The following is a 19,976-nucleotide window of genomic DNA, read 5'->3' on the forward strand; positions in this document are numbered from 1 at the left end:
CCGAGATTTTTTTTTTTCAGTGGTTCAGAATAGGTTAAAAAGAAGAAAAAAAAATTTGTGGCCCAAAAAACAAACAACAAAAAAAAAATTGTGGCCGAGAAAAAAAAAAATCCGGGACAAAAAAAAAAAAAAAATCTGTGACAGAAAAAAAAAAAAAAAATATTGGTCCAGAAAAAAAAAAATAATAAAATTTGTGAAAAAAAAAAAATTGTGGGCCAGAAAAAAAATAAATAAATAAAAAAAAATCTGTGACAAAAAAAAAAAAATGTCACAATTCGGACTGATGGGCGCCAGCAGCAAACCACACAGACGCGAGTTGTGGCGGACAGCCAATGTTCTGGAGAAAATGTCTGATTTAAGCGACTTTTTACGTGCCAGAAGAGTACCAGAAGCGTCCATTGCACTAATGGAAGAACAAAAGGTGAGTAAATCAAATGGGATAGTTCAGTGTCTAAAGCCGAACGGTTACGGCTAGCTGTTAGCATGTTTGTTAGCATACGCGGTTAAAGGAATAAGCTGATTTACAATGTTAGATCACACGGATGAATATAGGATATAACAGCTGTTAATTGCTGGAATTGTCTCTAAAGTGTTTGGTATGTTTATTTTATTGTTGTTCTGTTTGAATGTTTTACAATTAAACTAAGGTTAGCTGTATATGTCAGCCACCTTCTAAATAAGATGTCTGCTGTGTTAAACTGCAACTTTTAGTTCAGTAGAGGACAGAAACTATAGTACAAAGTGACAGACGTTTATATATGCATATATTTAAAAGGAAAATATCATAGCCTTATCCAATTTGATCGACCCTCCATAAACAGAGTGCACAGTTTTGGATGAACTTATTTCAAGCCTTTCTGGTTGATGGTCACTTTACAGGAGATTTTTTGGATAAAAGCCTTATCCAATTCTGCTTTCTTAATCTTATTCAGGTAAAGGTGTATACTGGTACACTGTAATGTTTTTGTTTTAAAAAGTATGAAAAGCATATCTTCTGGTATGTTTACTAGAAATAAAAATGGTTTAAATTACTTGGGAATGTGTTCCCCTACACTTCTTTTGGTGTAGTTTTAAAAATAAGTTTTATCTGTAAATTTTACCATACATTGGGAATCATTTTATGTGCAGAATAAAATGTTTTGGAATTGCTATTTTGTTCTTGCTGCTTGGTTTTGATTAGAGGTCACTTTCTATAAATGCTGATTAATATATGCCTCATCTTTAGCAAAAGCTACAGTTACATTTTTAGTTTTAAACATTTATGGTTTGTTTTTATGCAGGATGACCTTGATGATGTTGTGAACACATGGAACTCACAAAATCCGGGCAAGTGGGGGTGCAGTATCGGGCCGACCTGTGGTGATGTACTCATTTCCAGAGCTGCACAAAACTGACAGACTCAAACCTGTTTCTCTGGATGAGGTCACTGTGTGTATGGAAGAGTGTACACCAAAAGGTCCATATCCCTGTGATGAAACAGTCTTTGAACTTTGTTGTCTGCTTATGGTAGAATGCAACTTGGAGGCCTCAAGAGATCCACTTATTGCTGCTGATTTGTATATAAGGTTAAGAGAAGAAATTCTTCAAAGTATTTAGCAACTTTCAGTGTGCATAAAGATCATTTAAAAAGTGTTGCTATTTATCTCCATCATGCCATTGTATAGTGTTTGCAATGTGATAGGTGCCCTCTAAACAGGGCTTCCTGCTCTACATCTAATTAAAGAATGAAAAGTATGCAAGCAAACAGAACCTTTTTGACATCATTTTACCAGAACATGAAAGTTTATTGCTGTCATTGTTTGTTTGTTGAGTTCTGATATGACCTGACATTAATGTACAAGCTGTTACTGTGCTGATAAAAATTAAAATTGCAGTTTGGTTGACAAGATTTCCTAACCCATAGTTTGTTTTGCTTTCAGTCATTTGAAGGAACAATGCTGATGCAAAGTTATTCAATGATAATCAGTTATGAACCAAATGTCAGTCCTTTTAAACGGGTATGCATTGTGATTCATATATATATATTTTTTGTTTAAAACAAAATGCTGTTCTGTTAAAGATATTGTAAGTATGGTTGAGATGTGAACAAAATGGCAGAAGAGCAAAAAGATGTCATAAATTGAACACATGGAAACAATTGTCTGTGAAATAAAATGAACTTCAATGTTTTGTTTACCAAGTCTTTTCATAATACAATTGATTACAGATATTTAGGAACAGCTGATAAAAGTCATTTTTTTATCACTATCTGAAATTAGCTAAGACAGTGGTCAGACCGGAAAGTGAGTAATAGAGAGGAAACTGTGCAACTAAGGTCATCAGGTCGTGTCTCGAACGTGTGATGTCCACGTTTCAGGACTGAGGTCTCCATACATGACTTGTGCTTTTCCACCACAGCACCCCAACTGTTATTGTTTTAAATTTGTTAAAATTAGCAAAATTGTATTTGCTAAATTTCAAAAAACAAGAATATTTTTTAGTTTTTATAACTATCTTCAAATTCAGCAATTTAAATACTTTTGGTTTTTAGACCTTTTCAAATAAAAGCCAAGCTTAGTTAACATGTTGAAAACCATAACAGAAAGTATTGGGTAAAGTAACATTTTATTAGCAAAATATTACAAAAAACCATGGCCATCACAATGACCTAACTTTTAAAACAAACTTTCAGATTGATATAACCTTGTATACATCTGTAAGTTAGTATAAATATATTAAAGCTTATATGGTATCAAAAATAACGTCATCTCCGATGCACAGATAGAACAAGTGCTAATTGATAAAATACACATACAAAAAATCTGTATGTTAACGAAATTTGTACAGGTGTTAGATCAATACCTAATTTTTGAACATGACAATATTGCATAAATTTGTTCAAATAACCTCAGCTTTTCCATTGCATTGTTTTTTTTTCTAACATTAGGAACAAGTAGTTTTCTTCAAAACATACTGAAATAATCTCACAGCTTGATTGATGACAGATGAACAGCACATATGCTTAGTGACAACATTTATAAAATTAAGGAAAAGTTTTCTATAACTTTCAATTGTATTTTTGGATTCAACACCAAATACAAAAGACTGACACCTCAATGTCAATGTGCCAATGTCAAAATCTGTTTCAGGTCCCTTAGGAGATGCGCCATCAGGAAAAAAAAGTGTCTTTCCTTCTTGAAGAATGTCTTCTAATCCAGATCAGTGGCCATTTTAATTTTTCTAGTGCCACCTCCCTGCTTTGCTCTCACCTGTTTGGTAGTTTTTCCATCACTATGTATCCATCCAATCTCAACATTTTTTGTTCCTTTTGGCTCTTTTTCTGTCTTGTACTTTCATGTGTCATGGTCTCCTGTGGACTTTCATTTCTGTTCTTCATTTTGTCCAGAAGCTTTTGAAGAAGTCCTTGTTTTCTTTTTGACAATGGCTGTTTGCTTTTGCAGTAGTTGAAAACAGCAATTCTGTCTCCATATGAAGATAAGTAGTTTTCAAGTTGCATCGTCCATGAGACCTACTGCATCACAGTCAATCTGCACAGAAAAAGATGAGAAAGGACAATTATTTACTCTGCAAATCAACGTCAAAGTTACATTAAGATTGTACCCTTACGCTTCTGCTTAAAGCAATTTACTGTTTGGGGAGAATTACAATAATAGCAGCAGTAAATGTTAAATCCTCTATTTTACTGAAAAAGAGGAAGGACTGAATTGATTAGCATGCAAGTAAGTATAAAAACACAGATTCATAAATATATAGTCTACTTAAGATACAGGTATCAAGCATAAAAACACACAAGGAAATATTAACAGTTCCTTTTTATTACAAAAATTAAATATCACATTAAGTTTGATTTAGTCAAATGAAGCCTATCGTTTCTGCACCTGAGCAATAAATGTGCAGATAGTTTAGGGATTGACATGCAATATCAGTCTTGAGCTGACACATCACACGATGCAGCAAAATGATTTAGTTAAGCTCATAATGTCACTTTTTCCAACGTCGTAACACAAACATATAATAAACATAAATAAAATAGCAGATAGGCGCGTTAGTTGTGTTGATAAATATAATGATCAGATCTACAACCAGCCGTATCGGTGGCTATATAATATTTTCCTTTTAAATATATGCATATATAAACGTCTGTCACTTTGTACTATAGTTTCTGTCCTCTACTGAACTAAAAGTTGCAGTTTAACACAGCAGACATCTTATTTAGAAGGTGGCTGACATATACAGCTAACCTTAGTTTAATTGTAAAACATTCAAACAGAACAACAATAAAATAAACATACCAAACACTTTAGAGACAATTCCAGCAATTAACAGCTGTTATATCCTATATTCATCCGTGTGATCTAACATTGTAAATCAGCTTATTCCTTTAACCGCGTAAGCTAACAAACATGCTAACAGCTAGCCGTAACCGTTCGGCTTTAGACACTGAACTATCCCATTTGATTTACTCACCTTTTGTTCTTCCATTAGTGCAATGGACGCTTCTGGTACTCTTCTGGCACGTAAAAAGTCGCTTAAATCAGACATTTTCTCCAGAACATTGGCTGTCCGCCACAACTCGCGTCTGTGTGGTTGCTGCTGGCGCCCATCAGTCCGAATTGTGACATTTTTTTTTTTTTGTCACAGATTTTTTTTTATTTATTTATTTTTTTCTGGCCCACATTTTTTTTTTTTTCACAAATTTTTTATTTTTTTTTTTCTGGACCAATATTTTTTTTTTTTTTTCTGACACAGATTCTTTTTTTTTTTTTTGTCCCGGATATTTTTTTTTTATGGAAGCCCGTTTCCGCCACTCTGTTAAAAAAATTAAATAAAATTATCTCATTATAATGAGATAGTATCTCAAAATAATGAGATAGTATCTCATTAATGAGATAACTTGAGTTGGCCCTATAGTTTGAAATATGCTCAGCTTGATAGAAAATGGATATTGATAACATCATTGAGCAATACTTCAGAAGTGGTTTTACTAATCTTGAAATTTTGGGAGTTTTGGAAGAAACCCATAATGTCAAATTAAGTCTCCGGATGCTGGAGAGAAGACTGCAAAAGAAGCGCCTTTGGCGTAGAAAAAATAAGACAGATGTTGCAGAAGTGGCCTCTTTTATAGAGCATCAACTACAAGGATCTGGAGACAGCACGGCTACAGGTGGATGCACCAGAAATGTTGGATGGCTGGCATAGTCACAGACAGAGAAACAGTACGTCTTTTGATGCGCCTATTGGATCCCAACGGGTTGACCTGCGTGCACAAAATCGCTTGAGACGACGCTTATATGTCAGTCGGGGACCAAACTATGTCTGGCACATCGATGGGTACGATAAATTAAAGCCTTATTGGATATGTATTAATGGATGCATAGATGGCTTTCAAGGAAAATGATCTGGCTCGAAGCATATAAGACTAATAGTGATCCTCACATTATTGCTGGCTATTTCATTGACGCTGTGATGGAGTATAATGGATTTCCTCAAAAGATACGAATGGATCATGGCACAGAGAACACTTATGTGGCAGCGATGCAAGGATTTCTGCACAACACCGAGAATGAAAATGGTTTTGACTCTGTTATTCTCGGTCCGAGTACAGGAAATCAAAGGATAGAGCGATGGTGGTGCACTTTAAGAAGTGAATGTACCCAGTTTTGGATGGAACATTTCGACCAGCTTAAAGCTGATGGCTATTTTGTTGACAGTTTTCTGGACAAATCACTGATCCAGTTTTGCTTCTTACAAACAATACAGGTACTATAAATTTACTTCTTACTTTTAGCACACAAATTTGAAATAAGTTACAAATAATACAGAAGCATGAATTTTTTTTAACAACTATTTTATTTTATTTTTTCAATTTTTTTTCATACAGATGGAGCTGGATGAAGTTGTTCATACATGGAATGACCATCGAATACGATCTACAAATAATCCTCGGGCTCCTCCTGGTCGTCCCACATTAATGCATGGTGTTCCCAACCTGTATGGGGTTCCAAACTTTTTACAGTCTGCTAATCTAACAAAGCTGGAAATATGTGTAGAAGAATGTCATTTCAAGGACTTTCCCTGTGATGTCGATGTATTTCACTTATGCACTGAACTCATGACAGAGCACAGACTGGTAATGACAGATGATGTATATGAAATTACTAATCTTTATGTAAGACTCCGCCAAATGATCAGTGATGGGCTGAGGGAATAGTTTCTCTAAATCGCCCAGGTTAAGAAGTCAGATATTATGTCAGTATGTCCTGTGTAAACATTGCGATTGTAAAACTTAAATGCATGAATGAGTTACAATTTGTTTCTATGGTTTATTTAAAAACACTAATACATTTTAGTTTCCTTCAACATTGAGGTCAAGGTCAATCTACTAATTTCTATGTTTTAAATCTTCTTTATTGTTGCAAAAATACAAGCCTCTTCTTCAAAACAGCACTAAATAGTGGCAGCATTTGCAGGTTCTCTGTTTTCTTACCCTTACTTAGTCGGGAAAGTGTTATATGTACAAGGCAATGTTTTAATCATGTTATTACTAACAGATAACCATTTGTGACAATTTTCCTACCAACATGATTGTTTGCAGTTGGTATTAATTCGATAAGAGTACAAATGTTGTCATTACTCTCTGACATACAGTACAGACCAAAAGTTTGGACTCACCTTTTCATTCAATGAGTTTCCTTTATTTTCATGACTATTGACATTGTAGATTCACACTGAAGGCATAAAACTATGAATTAACACATGTGGAAATATGGACTAAACCAGGTGTGTCAAACTCATTTTCGTTTTGGGCCAAATCAAGATCATGAAGGCTCTTAAAGGCTGGTTGTGCCAGAATGAGTTGATAAAACCTGTTCACAAACGGTTAATATGTCAATGAATTCTTAAAATTACATAATATTATTGAAGATTTCCCTTCAGGAACTTATAATAAATGTCACTGTTTTTTACTCGCTGTATAAATTATGGACTATAATCATACATCAACTAAATACTCAAGAAATTGGAGGGATTGGTTGATATAAATTGGCAGTAAACAGATAAAAAACTGCATTGATAGGATTGATAATATAATATTTAATCACACTTAGTGTTTAGTGTAGTCTGTGGAGGGCCACATAAAAAGCTACGGCGGGCCGGATTTGGCCCCCGGGCCTTGAGTTTGACACGTGTACTAAACCAAAAAAGTGTAAACCAACTGAAAATGCGCCTTATATTGTAGTTTCTTCAAAAGTAGCAACCTTTTGCTGTGATTACTGCAAAAGGTAAATATGATTAATGCAAATCACAGTAATCACAGACGACCTCTTGATAAGCTTCAAGAGGTCATCACCTGAAATGGTTTTCACCTCACAGGTGTGACCTGTCAGGTTAGTAAATGAGCTTTCTTGCAGGTTGTGTCCAAATTTTTGGTCTGTACCGTATATATGTTTTTCAGTATTATGGACAATAAATATGTTTACAGTGCAACAGCAAAATATAAACAGATCCTACACTTTATTCAAAATATATTTATTTTGTATTCTTTCAACAAAGAAAAATCCATTATTTTGACATTCCACTGACAGTTAACAGATCTGAATTTGCAGAACTTGTGCATATATGGTAGAGTTTTGACAATCTACCCTTAAACAAACTAACAGCTGTGCTGCACAAACAAACATTCACCTCTCACAAATAGGTGATCCCTTTTTATAACATCTGTAGAAATTTGGGAATGGTAACATCACCCTGGTAAATTGTTATCTGTAAAACCTTAAATTCTGATAAGGAAATTTTGGGGGAAAACATCTACTTAGATTTTGATAGGCAACTTGTTACTTTAAATAGCCACCTTAATCTCTTTTTTTCCTCTTCCTCCATCACTTTAAAATCTTTAAATAATGTCCATGACCCATACATTAGAGTCCAAAACCTTGTTCATTTCAGCACTGAAATCTGGATAGCTATCATAATAGATTGACAGCTCGAGGACACAGCTACATGTGTGAGCCACAGGTCTTCTGAGAAACCCTTGAATCTTTGTAAAATCAATAAGAATTTTCTTATCCAAGAACAGGTCTGAACCTGTGCAGAACCTTAGAAACAAGGACAGATGCTGCAAATCTGCGTTCCTGATATATGTGCTAACATACTTTTGAATGTCCTTCTGATGACCACTCATTTGAGGAAAGGACAATGGACTTCAAAACTTTTCTTGCATTTGGTTGTAAGTTTTCATACACTGAAGAAAGATCCTGGAAGCTGTTCCCGGTGTTACTGAGTGTTTTGGCCCACTGTTCAATAACATAAGCAGGCTCTTGGACAAGTGTTTTGTGTGCAAGCTCCTGGAGGATTTCATTTACGTTGCTGGCAGTTGGCATTCGTCTGCAACTGTAGTTATCAAGAATCTCTATCAATTCCTCTTGGTCAACACTGCTGAAGTCTGACTGCCATGACTGAAACACAAAGCGCTCAGATTCAGGCATGCACTTAAGGAAATTCTCCACTACATCACTTTTTACCTGTCCAAAGGCTGCTTGCTCTAGTATGACAGGTGCAATCTTCATAGGAAGATATTTCTCTCTTGTCCATCTAAAAACAATTATTCGGCCTACACTCTCCCACTGGCTCTGTCCATAATCATGTCTCAGAAAAGGCACTCTGTAAGTGTTTCCTGTAGTACACTGGTCATAGAATTCTTTCCAGAATTCAGAAAGACAGTCTCTGACGACTCCTCCGTCATCATATCCCATCTCAGGAGTTCCATCTGGCAGGACTAGCTGGATTTTGAAGTCTCTATCTAAAAGTCTGTCATCACAGAAATGTGCTATGAGCTCAGGAAGTACCTGTCCTCTGTGAACTATCAGTATCTCCTTCACTGCTTTGGCAGATGATGTGGATTGAGGGGATATTGGCAAAGTATCGTCCAAAATCTGTGGCTCACTGTCAGAAAATGGTCCTAGAAACACTATGCCACTGCTATCCAAATCCTCTCCCTAAGCTCTGTAGACTGAAGTGAAAAGTTTATATTGTCATGATTTGTTATGTTTCCAATAAATAGAAAGTCAGGAGTTACTTCTGTGGACATTGTGATTGGCTGGTCATTGCAACATTAACAGCAGATGAAGAAGAGGGCCGACTCACAGAACTGGCTTGATCCTGAAAAAATGGTGAAGGCAAAACTTCATCTTGACTGACTGACTGGTTAGCCTTCTTTTTATGGGTGGTCAGGTAAAACCTGAGAATAGTCAGTTTTGTAACATGAAACATTTGTCCAACAGTGATTTTGTCATCAACTGCCACTTCCTGATAATCTTTCAGATCTATTTCAAAATCTGCTATGGACCCTTCTCTATTTCTTCCATTTGGAAAGAAAATGCCAACAGCTATTTGGATTATCTCACTTTTTTTAGCATCCTTTGAAACATCAACCTTCCTTGTTCCACCACCTCTTCTTGCTCTTACTTGTTTAAAAGCCTGTTGGTCTTCATCATAAAGCAGCCAGCCTATTTCTATTTTTCTCTTTGACTTCAGAGCATTCTTCTTAACGTTTGTTTCAGATTGCTCTTCTTTTTCCAGACCACAACCATCTTGATGAGCAGTTTTCCTTTTACCCAGCTTTGATTTCAGGCGCTCAAACAGTTTTGATTTGCGACTGTTTGGGGGACCAGTTTCCTTCCTTTTACAGTATCCTAATAGGGCGATGCGGTCTCCATATGATGGCAAATAACTCTTTAGCTCTTCATCTGTCATGAGTTGGATGACACTGCTATCAATCTAAACAAGAAGAATAAAAAATAATTTATTTTAAAACTTATGGAACTAGAATTGCATGCAAATTATTTGAATTCAATTATATAACATTGCTAGACACATGCCTTAAACAAACTGTAGTTTTTGAAATACTGATTTATTTTTTAGCTTGTACCTTCTCTCTCAGCATGGTCTCAATAGTTTCCTCAGGAATATTTCTTTGTCTCAGGAAATCACTCAGGTCATCCATTCTGTGATCATACACTGGAAGGTGAAGATACACAAGACCATCATGTTTCCAATAAAATGTAAATCAAGTCATACTACAAATTATAATTTTCCTGAAAAATTAATTATAATTCATAATGCCATTTATCCATCCATTTTCTAACACCATTGTCCCTAGTGCAGTTGGGAGGTGCTGGTGCCTATCTCTAGCTGCGTTCTGGGCGAGAGGCGGGGTCACCCTGGACAGGTTGCCAGTCTGTCGCATGGCAACACAGAGAAAGACAGGACAAACAATTATGCACACACACACTCACACCTAGGGAGAATTTGGAAAGACCAATTACCCTGACAGTCATGTTTTTGGACTGTGGGAGGAAGCTGGAGAACCCGGAGAGAACCCACACATGCACAGAACATGCAGGCTCCATGCAGAAAGACCCCGGGCCGGGACATTCATAATTCCTTTAAGCGCAATTTATTTATTTTTTTGTGAAATGATTTTACTAGGGGGCCTGCACAGTGGTGCAGTTAGTAGCACTGTTGCCTTGCAGCAAGAAGGTCATAGGTTCGATTCCCTGCCCGGGGTCTTTCTGCACGGAGTTTGCATGTTCTCCCTGTGCATGGTGGGTTCTCCCCGTACTCCAGCTTCCTCCCACTGTCCAAAAATGACTGTCAGGGTAATTGGTCTTTCCAAATTCTCCCTAGGTGTGAGTGTGTGTGTGTGTGCATGGTTGTTTGTCCTGTTTGTTTCTATGTTGCCCTTTGACAGACTGGCGACCTGTCCAGGTGACCCCACCTCTCGCCTGGAACGAAGCTGGAGAGGCAGCAGCAACTCCCAACCCCAACAGGGACAAGGGTGAACAGAAAATGGAATGCATCTTTTTAAACTTTTGTTTTATAATAACTATTACCACAGTTATTTTATTTGTGTAATTACACAAATTTATGCATATACAGTGGTTTAAATGGACACATTTGAGAAACCTCTTTAAATTCACAGAAAAGATAAGAAAATATTTATTGGTAATAACAAAGAACTGTACCGTTCCATACTGACAATGTCTTTAGCAGTAGAAAAGGAAAGAAAACATAAAATGAAGCTGTCTGAGGAGCATAAAGGTCTTTCAATGGAGAACTGGAGAAACACACTATAGCAGAGAAGTCACTTATACCGCTTGTGTGATGAGTTAAGGCTTGTGAAAATCCAGCTGGTGCACACCATCCACTCTTCTCTTTCTGAAACAACCTGCACTGTACAAAACCAAGCACATAATGTTTTGTTTGTTACTTGAACTTACTGATTAAATCAAAGAAATTGATTTGCAAACAGACAAAACAATTATTTATTATTTTATTTATTTGCTTGGGGACCAGGTACATAAAGTATTTAAAATTTAATAAAAGAGAGAGATTCTGACAGAGTACGTGACATAAAATGCCACGACATATTTTAGTTTAACTTAAAAAAATACATAGGCTAGAGGTATCGTTTTGGCGTCGCAATGGTTTGGGAGCGTGATGCAGCATCTAGGAACTACTCACCAGTTATTACACTTTGTGGTAGACTGAACATGTATCATTACAGCAAATAAACGTACCACGTAATCCTCAGATATTAACTACAATCAACGAAAAGTCAGTTGTGCACTGACGAAGTGAAGAAACAGAAACCGGTAGCTAATTTTGATATCTTCAAAATTAGCTACCGTCGTCAGTATAACAAATTGATTACTTTATACTATGCTAGCTTATATTGCAGACTTAATTTAAATTAACAAAACCACAATTCTTACCGTTGTAAATAGCTACATTTAGCTAGGTGATTCCAGGCGGCAGGCGCGACCGATGGTACCGTCAAATGTCCAGGTGGACTGAACCAATTCGAAAGGGGGTTCAACCTCCACAGTCTCCTATCTCATTATATGAGATACTATCTCATTATAATGAGATACTATCTCATTAGATACTATCTCATTATAATGAGATAGTATCTCAAAATAATGAGATAGTATCTCATTATAATGAGATAGTATCTCATTATAATGAGATAGTATCTCATTATAATGAGATAGTATCTCATAATAATGAGATAGTATCTCATTATAATGAGATAGTATCTCATTATAATGAGATAGTATCTCATTATAATGAGATAGTATCTCAAAATAATGAGATAGTATCTCATTATAATGAGATAGTATCTCATTATAATGAGATAGTATCTCATTATAATGAGATAGGAGACTGTGGAGGTTGAACCCCCTTTCGAATTGTTCAGTCCACCTGGACCGATTTGACGTCACCATCGTTGTTTCTGGAAGGTTCTGACCCGATAAGGTTCTGCAGAGCGGTCTCTTCATCTTTCAGCCCAATAAAGACGGGTCTGGTTCTGGAACACTGACAGCTTCAGGCTCATCAGACCTTCCAGCGCTCTTCTGTATTTCCAAGGTCAAAGGTCAGATGGCTATTCCTGCATTATTCTCCTGATCCAGTTTTCACTCACATTTTTCTCCTGATGGTCTCCAGTTGCTCCAAATCTGAAAAAAGCAGGCAGAACTTCCTGTTGAGTGGAATGACCTTTGACCTCGCCTCGTTTCTTTACAGTGACTTTTGATGAGATTTTTCTTCTTGTGAATCATTTCCTAAAATGGCTTTGATGCCAAATAAACAGCATCAGTTCTGAAACCAACAGAATTGATTCTACCCTCTGTATGCTCAGGGGCCACATTATTAGGTACAGCTTTGTTAATGGCCCACAGAGGTTCTGCTGGACTCAGGTACCCGACCAGAACCGCCATCTGCTTCAGAAAACAGCAAGTTTTTACAATTAACTTTATTGTAGAAAACAAAAACTAGTGAAACAAGAGTTAGTCAGAAATACAAAACAATCCCATTTCCCCCGTTCATTAAACGCATCGCAGCAGGTTTCAGAGTGTGAGGTTGTTCTGGCAGCGCCAAGAGTCCATCAGCATCATCAGATCCAGGCTGAGCAGTGGAACCTCCCCATCAGCATCAGCAGATCCCACCCACAGCTCCCAGTTCTCCTCTGTCCTACTTGAACTGGTTGTCGATCAGCGTGCCCTTCATCTTGGCCTTCTTGGCCTCCAGCTCGGCCAGCTCCTGCAGCCTCCTCTTGCTCATGCCCTTCCTCTCCAGCTGCTTCTCGATCACCTTGGCGTTCTGGGCGTAGGAGTCGCCACCTCCCGGGCCTCGATCTCCTCCTCCTCCTCGTCGATGGTGGACACGGTGACGGAGCTGAACTTGCCCATGTCTTTGGTCCGCTGGTCATCATCACCCGGACCTTCTTGGGGGCCTCCGGCGGCTTCTGGCTGTACACGCTGGTGTTGCCGAAGCCCTGGCCGAACTTCACCACGGCTCCGTCCACGATGAAGGTGGCCGGGCTGTTCTTGTCCTGATGCTGGTAGAACAGCAGCAGCCCGCACTTCCCGCACTTCTTGCGGTGCTGCCGCTCGATGCCCTCCGGCCTCTTGATGAAGGCCTGCTCCTCTTCCTCCACGTTGCAGAACTTGTGCGCGTGTTTGGCGGCGTCGATGACCCTGGCCCGGTCCCGGGGCCGCATGGGCAGCTTCTCCAGCTGGCAGTCCAGAACCAGAACCATCTGGCCGCAGAGGCAGTAGTAGACGTGGAGCGGCTTCTCGCCGTCGTCGTACTCCTCCCGGTCCCGGGTGTCGGAGCAGACCACGCTCCTGGAGACCACCTTAGGCATTTTCCCAGGCCGCCGGGAGCCCAGAGCAGCAGCGCTGTTATGGAGGAAGCGGCTCTCTGCTTCCGGTGGCCGCCACTTCCGCCGCTCCTGAAGAAACCAGCGTCCGAAGTTTAGTTCCGCGTAGTTTCCTTCTTTTATTTCGAAAACCGTTTACAAATAAAACAAGGCAGCAATATTAATACGGAGAAACGTTTGGCTTGCATTCAATAAGTTTCTATCGAAACAAAGTTGGTGAAGTTTAAGTGAAGTTACTGAGCACATTTACTTTTATTCACATATAGAGATTTACAAAACATTTTAGGATTTCTTTCCAGTTATATACACTTGGGAAAAAAAACTTTCCCAGTAAGCTATATTGTTAATAAAACATTTGGAGCATTGGAATTAAACACCAAACGTATTTCTTGTTGCACTCATTTGGCAGTTGGATCCTCAGAGTCATTTTGCTCCAAGTCTGCAGCTGGAAGAAAAGATCATCAGAATCAGCATCCAGCAGGTTCACATCTGAATGTAGTCTTTAGAAAAGGATTTGTGGCTGGATGTGACACAGAATACTTTGAAAGAAAAGTTCTAATTTTAGAAATTATATCTGATCCAAAACCTTTAAGAATATACTTTATGCCATTTAAGCAGACCTGGTCATTTCTTCTGTAAAACTCAGAGAGAAATTGTAATTTTTCATCTTAAGGTCTATGTCTTCTTTTGTAATAAATGTCTTCTTTACTCAGCTGGAAAAATATGTGTTGAATGATCACAGAAACAAACAGGTTGAAGTATTTTATCGATTGTGTGTTTTATGCAGTGGCATCTCAGCTGGAACTGATGGTGTCCTGTTCAAATGGATAGAAGTATTGTGACTGAGATGCACTGAAATGTTTTGTGTGGATGTGTCTTACCTCTGTCTCTTCCTCTGCAGGGTGTTCAGGCTAAAAGGTTAGCCCTAACCCTAACAATACATTAATAATACATATTACATTTCAAATAAAACTCTAAACAGCTGGTTTTTAGTTGAGATTAAAGCAAGAGACCAAGGGGAGCAATAGAGCTATGCACTACAAGTTTAATGTTGGATTTATATTTATAGAAATGTCTTTTTAGAAATGTAATGTCTGCTTAAAAATGAATAGTATTTGCTAACATATTATTCTAAAGATTTGGTTTGTTTGCGTGCATGTATTTACTTTGACGCCGTTTCTTGGTGGGTTTGTCAATAAGAGCAGCAGGGACTGTAAAAGACTCCATGTTGGTTGGTGCTAAGACCCCAGGCCAGGGTTCAAGTACCCGACATGTTGAAAGAGCCATATTGGCTAGGGCGGCGCTAAAGAGCCACTAGGGCACAACCACTAGGGCGGCGCTAAAGAGCCACTAGGGCAGAGCCTTTAGGGCAACATGATAGAGCAGAACAGTTACCCAGGTTTCAAGTTGCTTTTCAGCCAGCTGACTGGCAGGGTGTCCTGCCCCCTCTGTCACCTGAGTCAGGTTATGAATGCGTTGGAGCAGCGAGCGGATCATCAGAACTGGACCCTTCTTCTCCAGGCCAAGCAGGTCAGACTGAACTCTGCGTTACTGGTTCTGTTCCAGTTTCACACCAGTCTGCAGGTTAAGGACCTCAGACTGGTGTGACTGGTCAGAGCAGGAGTTCAAGGCTGGAGCAGCTTGCATATTTCCAGCTCAGCATGAAGAGACCAACCACGGAAAACATCACAATACTGACACGTTTTTATTTCAAGACAAGTACAAAACATTTTCTACAACATGGAAACAAGGAAAGATTTTCCTCCTCAGCAGCAGGTGGGGGAGGGGGGTCGGGCGCTTCACTGACAGCAGCTCTTGTCGCAGGTCTTCCCTTTGCACACGCAGCCAGAGGCGCATTTACTGCAGCCTGATGGGCAGCAAGAGCAGCAGCCTGCGAGGAAAGAGCAGCAAAGATCAGGACGCTGAGCAGCAGAACCAGCAGCTGGACACCAGTCCCACCAGTTCCACCAGTTCCACCAGGGAAACTGGAGCTTCCAGCTAAAAGCAGTTGGAGAGAGGAAGATGAAGATGTTCTTACTTTTCTTGCAGGATTTGCAGGAGCAGTTTGCGCAGGTGCAGGAACCTCCGCAGTTACATTTTCCAGCTGAAGGAGAGAAAACCAGATCAGCCTCCAAACTACAGAACCAGAACCAGAACCGGAACCAGATACTCACTCTTGGCGCAGTCGCAGGGATCCATGTCTGAGCGGAGGCGGTGCGGGTCTGCAGATGTGGATCAGCTGATGTGGCTCCGGGTTGGAGGCGCTTCTTTTATAGCGCAGCGCAGCCTGCCGAGCCGGGCGCAAACATACGCACTGCGCACGCGCAGAGCGCTCTGCACACGGCGGGGACAAAGACACACGTCCCTGATGAGAGGACGGATTGGTCCCTGAACGTTACATAACGGCACCGAGTGTCCCGGTTCTGACCCGGACCAGCAGAACCGCGGAGTTCTTCACATAAGCAGTGTTTATAACCCCCGCCCTAATAATAATAATAATAATAATAATAATAATAATAATAATAATAATATAATGATTTTACTGTGAAATCAAAACAAAACATCTGGAGGTTTTTGTAACTGATGACGTCACAGCATGCATCTCTTTGAAGAGTTTTCTGTTGCCTTATTGTGAACATTCATAAAACTCTTCAGATATTTCATTTGGACTGATTAATCATTTAATCAATCTTTTTTGTCTTTTCCTGCAATTTAAACTTTTTATTTGAAAACATGTTTATTTTTTGAAAAAAACGCCAGGGGTCGCCGGGTCACCTGGACGGGTCGCCGGGTCACCTGGACGGGTCGGCAGTCCATCGCGGGTTTTTAAATCTGACTTAAGTTCCTATTTTATTGAAACGAGCCCAACATGCGAGGCGTCGTGTTGCGGCTGTGCACACGGCGCGGACCATCACGCTCTGCCTCGGCTGCAAACAGACCATTGTTCCGTGCTGCGTTTACGGACCGTGTGTTGTGGGAAACGGAACCACCAGAAATCATCAAGCGCAGTCATTCAAATCTGTGCGCGTCTTATTATTCTGTCTCAGTGTTTGTTATATAGTTTGTTGTAACCAAACAGTTTATACTTTAAAAATGAGCTTTCTGCTTCACAAATAGGACAATAGTTTTCTAGAAGGCGTCATTGTCTCCATATGTTTGTCTCATATTTCTTTAGTTTCAGTCAGCTTTTCATCCTTTCACAGGTTATCAGAGGTCCCACGCCCCGTCGGGCCCCTGAACGCAGCAGCGCCTGGTTTTGCACCCGCCGCTGTCGGAGCCTTACTGGGCCCAGTTCGGGTGATTCTCGGTCGTGTTTGCTCGCCAGAACAAGCTGAGTCATTGACCCGTGACTGCGCGTAAAAGCAGATGACAAACCTGAAAAAACACGAAACCCAGGAAGTTCTGGACTGTTGATAAAGTGGACCGAACCGGATTCCGTTTCATGCCGGGATTGAGGTTTTAACTGAGTCGCATCTAAACTTCCGTCAGGCTGCAGATCACATGAGGCCCAAAACAGACAGGCCTGTAACGCAGCGGCTGTTACAATCTGCAGAGTCTTTCTGCAGTGGCGGAGCTAGACTTTTTTTCAAGGGGTGGCCAAAGGCTGAGCAAGGCTTTATCAGAGGGTCCATATACAAATGATGAACGAAAGGAAACAAATATTTTCTCACACACACTCAGATTAAAATGGTTTATTTAACTAAGATTTGCCATGACCAAACAAGACGTTAAACGGCTCTATGGAACAGTGAACATGTAAATGTAAACTCAGAGCCCAGAATATGATAAAAAACAAATTCTCAAAAATAAATAAATAAATAAATAAACTGGTGCTTCTGGTGTGCAATAGGTTGTGCTGGGTGGGGGCAGTTCAGTGCCACTTCCTTCTGCTTCACTGTCTTCCTCCCCAGAGTCTGACTCTGTATCACCCTCATCTCTCTCTGGAACTTCATTGGAAATGCATAAACAGACACAATAAAAAATGCAAAAAGCATCATGCTAACCTTTAGAATTAGGCTTATTGGATTTTAATACTTAATAACTCTCTATCAGCCTCTAACCTGCTGGTGATGTTGGGCCTGGAGTCTCCTGGCTGGATTCTCCAGGTTGGTCACTGCTGCAGGGTTCTGTCTGGTCCTGGTCACTGCTGCAGGGTTCTGTCTGGTCCTGGTCACCGCTGCAGGGTTCTGTCTGGTCCTGGTCACTGCTGCAGGGTTCTGTCCGGTCCTGGTCCGGTCCTGTCTGGTCCTGGTCTGGTCTGGTCTGGTCCTGGTCACCGCTGCAGGGTTCTGTCTGGTCCTGGTCTCTGCTGCAGGGTTCTGTCTGGTCCTGGTCACTGCTGCAGGGTTCTGTCTGGTCCTGGTCTCTGCTGCAGGGTTCTGTCTGGTCCTGGTCTCTGCTGCAGGGTTCTGTCCGGTCCTGGTCACTGCTGCAGGGTTCTGTCTGGTCCTGGTCACTGCTGCAGGGTTCTGTCCGGTCCTGGTCCGGTCCTGGTCTGGTCCTGGTCTGGTCCTGGTCTGGTCCTGGTCACCGCTGCAGGGTTCTGTCTGGTCCTGGTCACTGCTGCAGGGTTCTGTCTGGTCCTGGTCACTGCTGCAGGGTTCTGTCTGGTCCTGGTCTCTGCTGCAGGGTTCTGTCTGGTCCTGGTCACTGCTGCAGGGTTCTGTCTGGTCCTGGTCACTGCTGCAGGGTCTGTCTGGTCCTGGTCTCTGCTGCAGGGTTCTGTCTGGTCCTGGTCACTGCTGCAGGGTTCTGTCTGGTCCTGGTCACTGCTGCAGGGTTCTGTCTGGTCCTGGTCACTGCTGCAGGGTTCTGTCCGGTCCTGGTCGGTCCTGGTCTGGTCCTGGTCTGGTCCTGGTCTGGTCCTGGTCACCGCTGCAGGGTTCTGTCTGGTCCTGGTCACTGCTGCAGGGTTCTGTCTGGTCCTGGTCTCTGCTGCAGGGTTCTGTCTGGTCCTGGTCTCTGCTGCAGGGTTCTGTCTGGTCCTGGTCACTGCTGCAGGGTTCTGTCTGGTCCTGGTCACTGCTGCAGGGTTCTGTCCGGTCCTGGTCCGGTCCTGGTCTGGTCCTGGTCTGGTCCTGGTCTGGTCCTGGTCACCGCTGCAGGGTTCTGTCTGGTCCTGGTCACTGCTGCAGGGTTCTGTCCGGTCCTGGTCCGGTCCTGGTCTGGTCCTGGTCTGGTCCTGGTCTGGTCCTGGTCACCGCTGCAGGGTTCTGTCTGGTCCTGGTCACTGCTGCAGGGTTCTGTCTGGTCCTGGTCACTGCTGCAGGGTTCTGTCTGGTCCTGGTCACTGCTGCAGGGTTCTGTCTGGTCCTGGTCACTGCTTCAGGGTTCTGTCTGGTCCTGGTCTCTGCTGCAGGGTTCTGTCTGGTCCTGGTCACTGCTGCAGGGTTCTGTCTGGTCCTGGTCACTGCTGCAGGGTTCTGTCTGGTCCTGGTCACTGCTGCAGGGTTCTGTCTGGTCCTGGTCTCTGCTGCAGGGTTCTGTCTGGTCCTGGTCACTGCTGCAGGGTTCTGTCTGGTCCTGGTCTCTGCTGCAGGGTTCTGTCTGGTCCTGGTCTCTGCTGCAGGGTTCTGTCTGGTCCTGGTCACTGCTGCAGGGTTCTGTCTGGTCCTGGTCACTGCTGCAGGGTTCTGTCTGGTCCTGGTTTTTGCCTCTTTAAGAAGAACTGGGAGATCTTCCCTTCTCTCTTCATTTGGGCTCTACACAAAATAAGACAGCCTGGTATTTAGATTCCATGACTGTTTGGCAGAGACAACAATATTTTAACTATTATTTAAACTATAGTTTTTAGTTTTCTGTAGCTAGCTAAAATACTAAATTAAAAATACATTAATCAAAATTAATTAATATAACTAGTGAGGTTATAATTCAAAGCTTTCATATGACATAGCCTACTTACATTTCAGTCATTATAAAACTTAATGGTTTTTCTCATATTCTTACCGCACATTTCAAGCAAGAGCTGGGAGAAATAAAACATTAGAGGGCAGCATGTCACTAAAACATGTTAAAAGAATCTGTCTAAAACACGATCTATTAGCACTAGCATGGCTAATATAATAAACGAGGCACTATGCAGCGGTACACAACCATTTTGTTTCTTTTTAGAAATGTATGACAAGAGCCGCCTCTCATTAGGAAGGTAACAGCGGTTACTGCTGAGCGGTAAAATGTTGGAAATACCTGCAAAACTCCTGACGGTGTAACTCTGAAGCCTTTGATGTGTTTTGGATCAAGCAGGAACTACATGTCA

The 19,976-nt window shown here is 41.0% G+C and overlaps 1 protein-coding gene and 1 pseudogene across 1 annotated transcript; both read right to left on the bottom strand.

Annotated features, from left to right (window-relative positions):
- Positions 1 to 12,796: 12,796 nt before the first annotated feature.
- LOC129356232 (STING ER exit protein-like) lies at positions 12,797 to 13,781 on the bottom strand (annotated as a pseudogene).
- Positions 13,782 to 15,409: 1,628 nt separating this feature from the next.
- LOC129356216 (metallothionein) lies at positions 15,410 to 16,026 on the bottom strand. Its single transcript, XM_055025817.1, has 3 exons — positions 15,895 to 16,026; positions 15,759 to 15,824; positions 15,410 to 15,611 (listed from the first exon to the last, which is right to left on the bottom strand). The coding sequence occupies exons 1-3, from the start codon at positions 15,917 to 15,919 to the stop codon at positions 15,520 to 15,522; spliced, it is 183 nt and encodes a 60-aa protein (XP_054881792.1). The 5' UTR covers positions 15,920 to 16,026; the 3' UTR covers positions 15,410 to 15,519.
- Positions 16,027 to 19,976: the final 3,950 nt, after the last annotated feature.

Source organism: Poeciliopsis prolifica, unplaced genomic scaffold (genome assembly GCF_027474105.1).
Source record: "Poeciliopsis prolifica strain line A6 unplaced genomic scaffold, Auburn_PproV2 SCAFFOLD161, whole genome shotgun sequence".
In the NCBI taxonomy this organism is placed as follows: Eukaryota; Metazoa; Chordata; class Actinopteri; order Cyprinodontiformes; family Poeciliidae; genus Poeciliopsis; species Poeciliopsis prolifica.

Bases quoted from the DNA above. Each gene is read 5' to 3' on its own strand.
- LOC129356216 (XM_055025817.1), bottom strand. From the start codon at position 15,919: ATGGATCCCTGCGACTGCGCCAAGA. The intron at 15,825-15,894 runs GTGAGTATCTGG...TCTCTCCTTCAG, and splicing joins TCCCTGCGACTGCGCCAAGA to CTGGAAAATGTAACTGCGGA. The intron at 15,612-15,758 runs GTAAGAACATCT...CTTTCCTCGCAG, and splicing joins CTGCAAATCCTGCAAGAAAA to GCTGCTGCTCTTGCTGCCCA.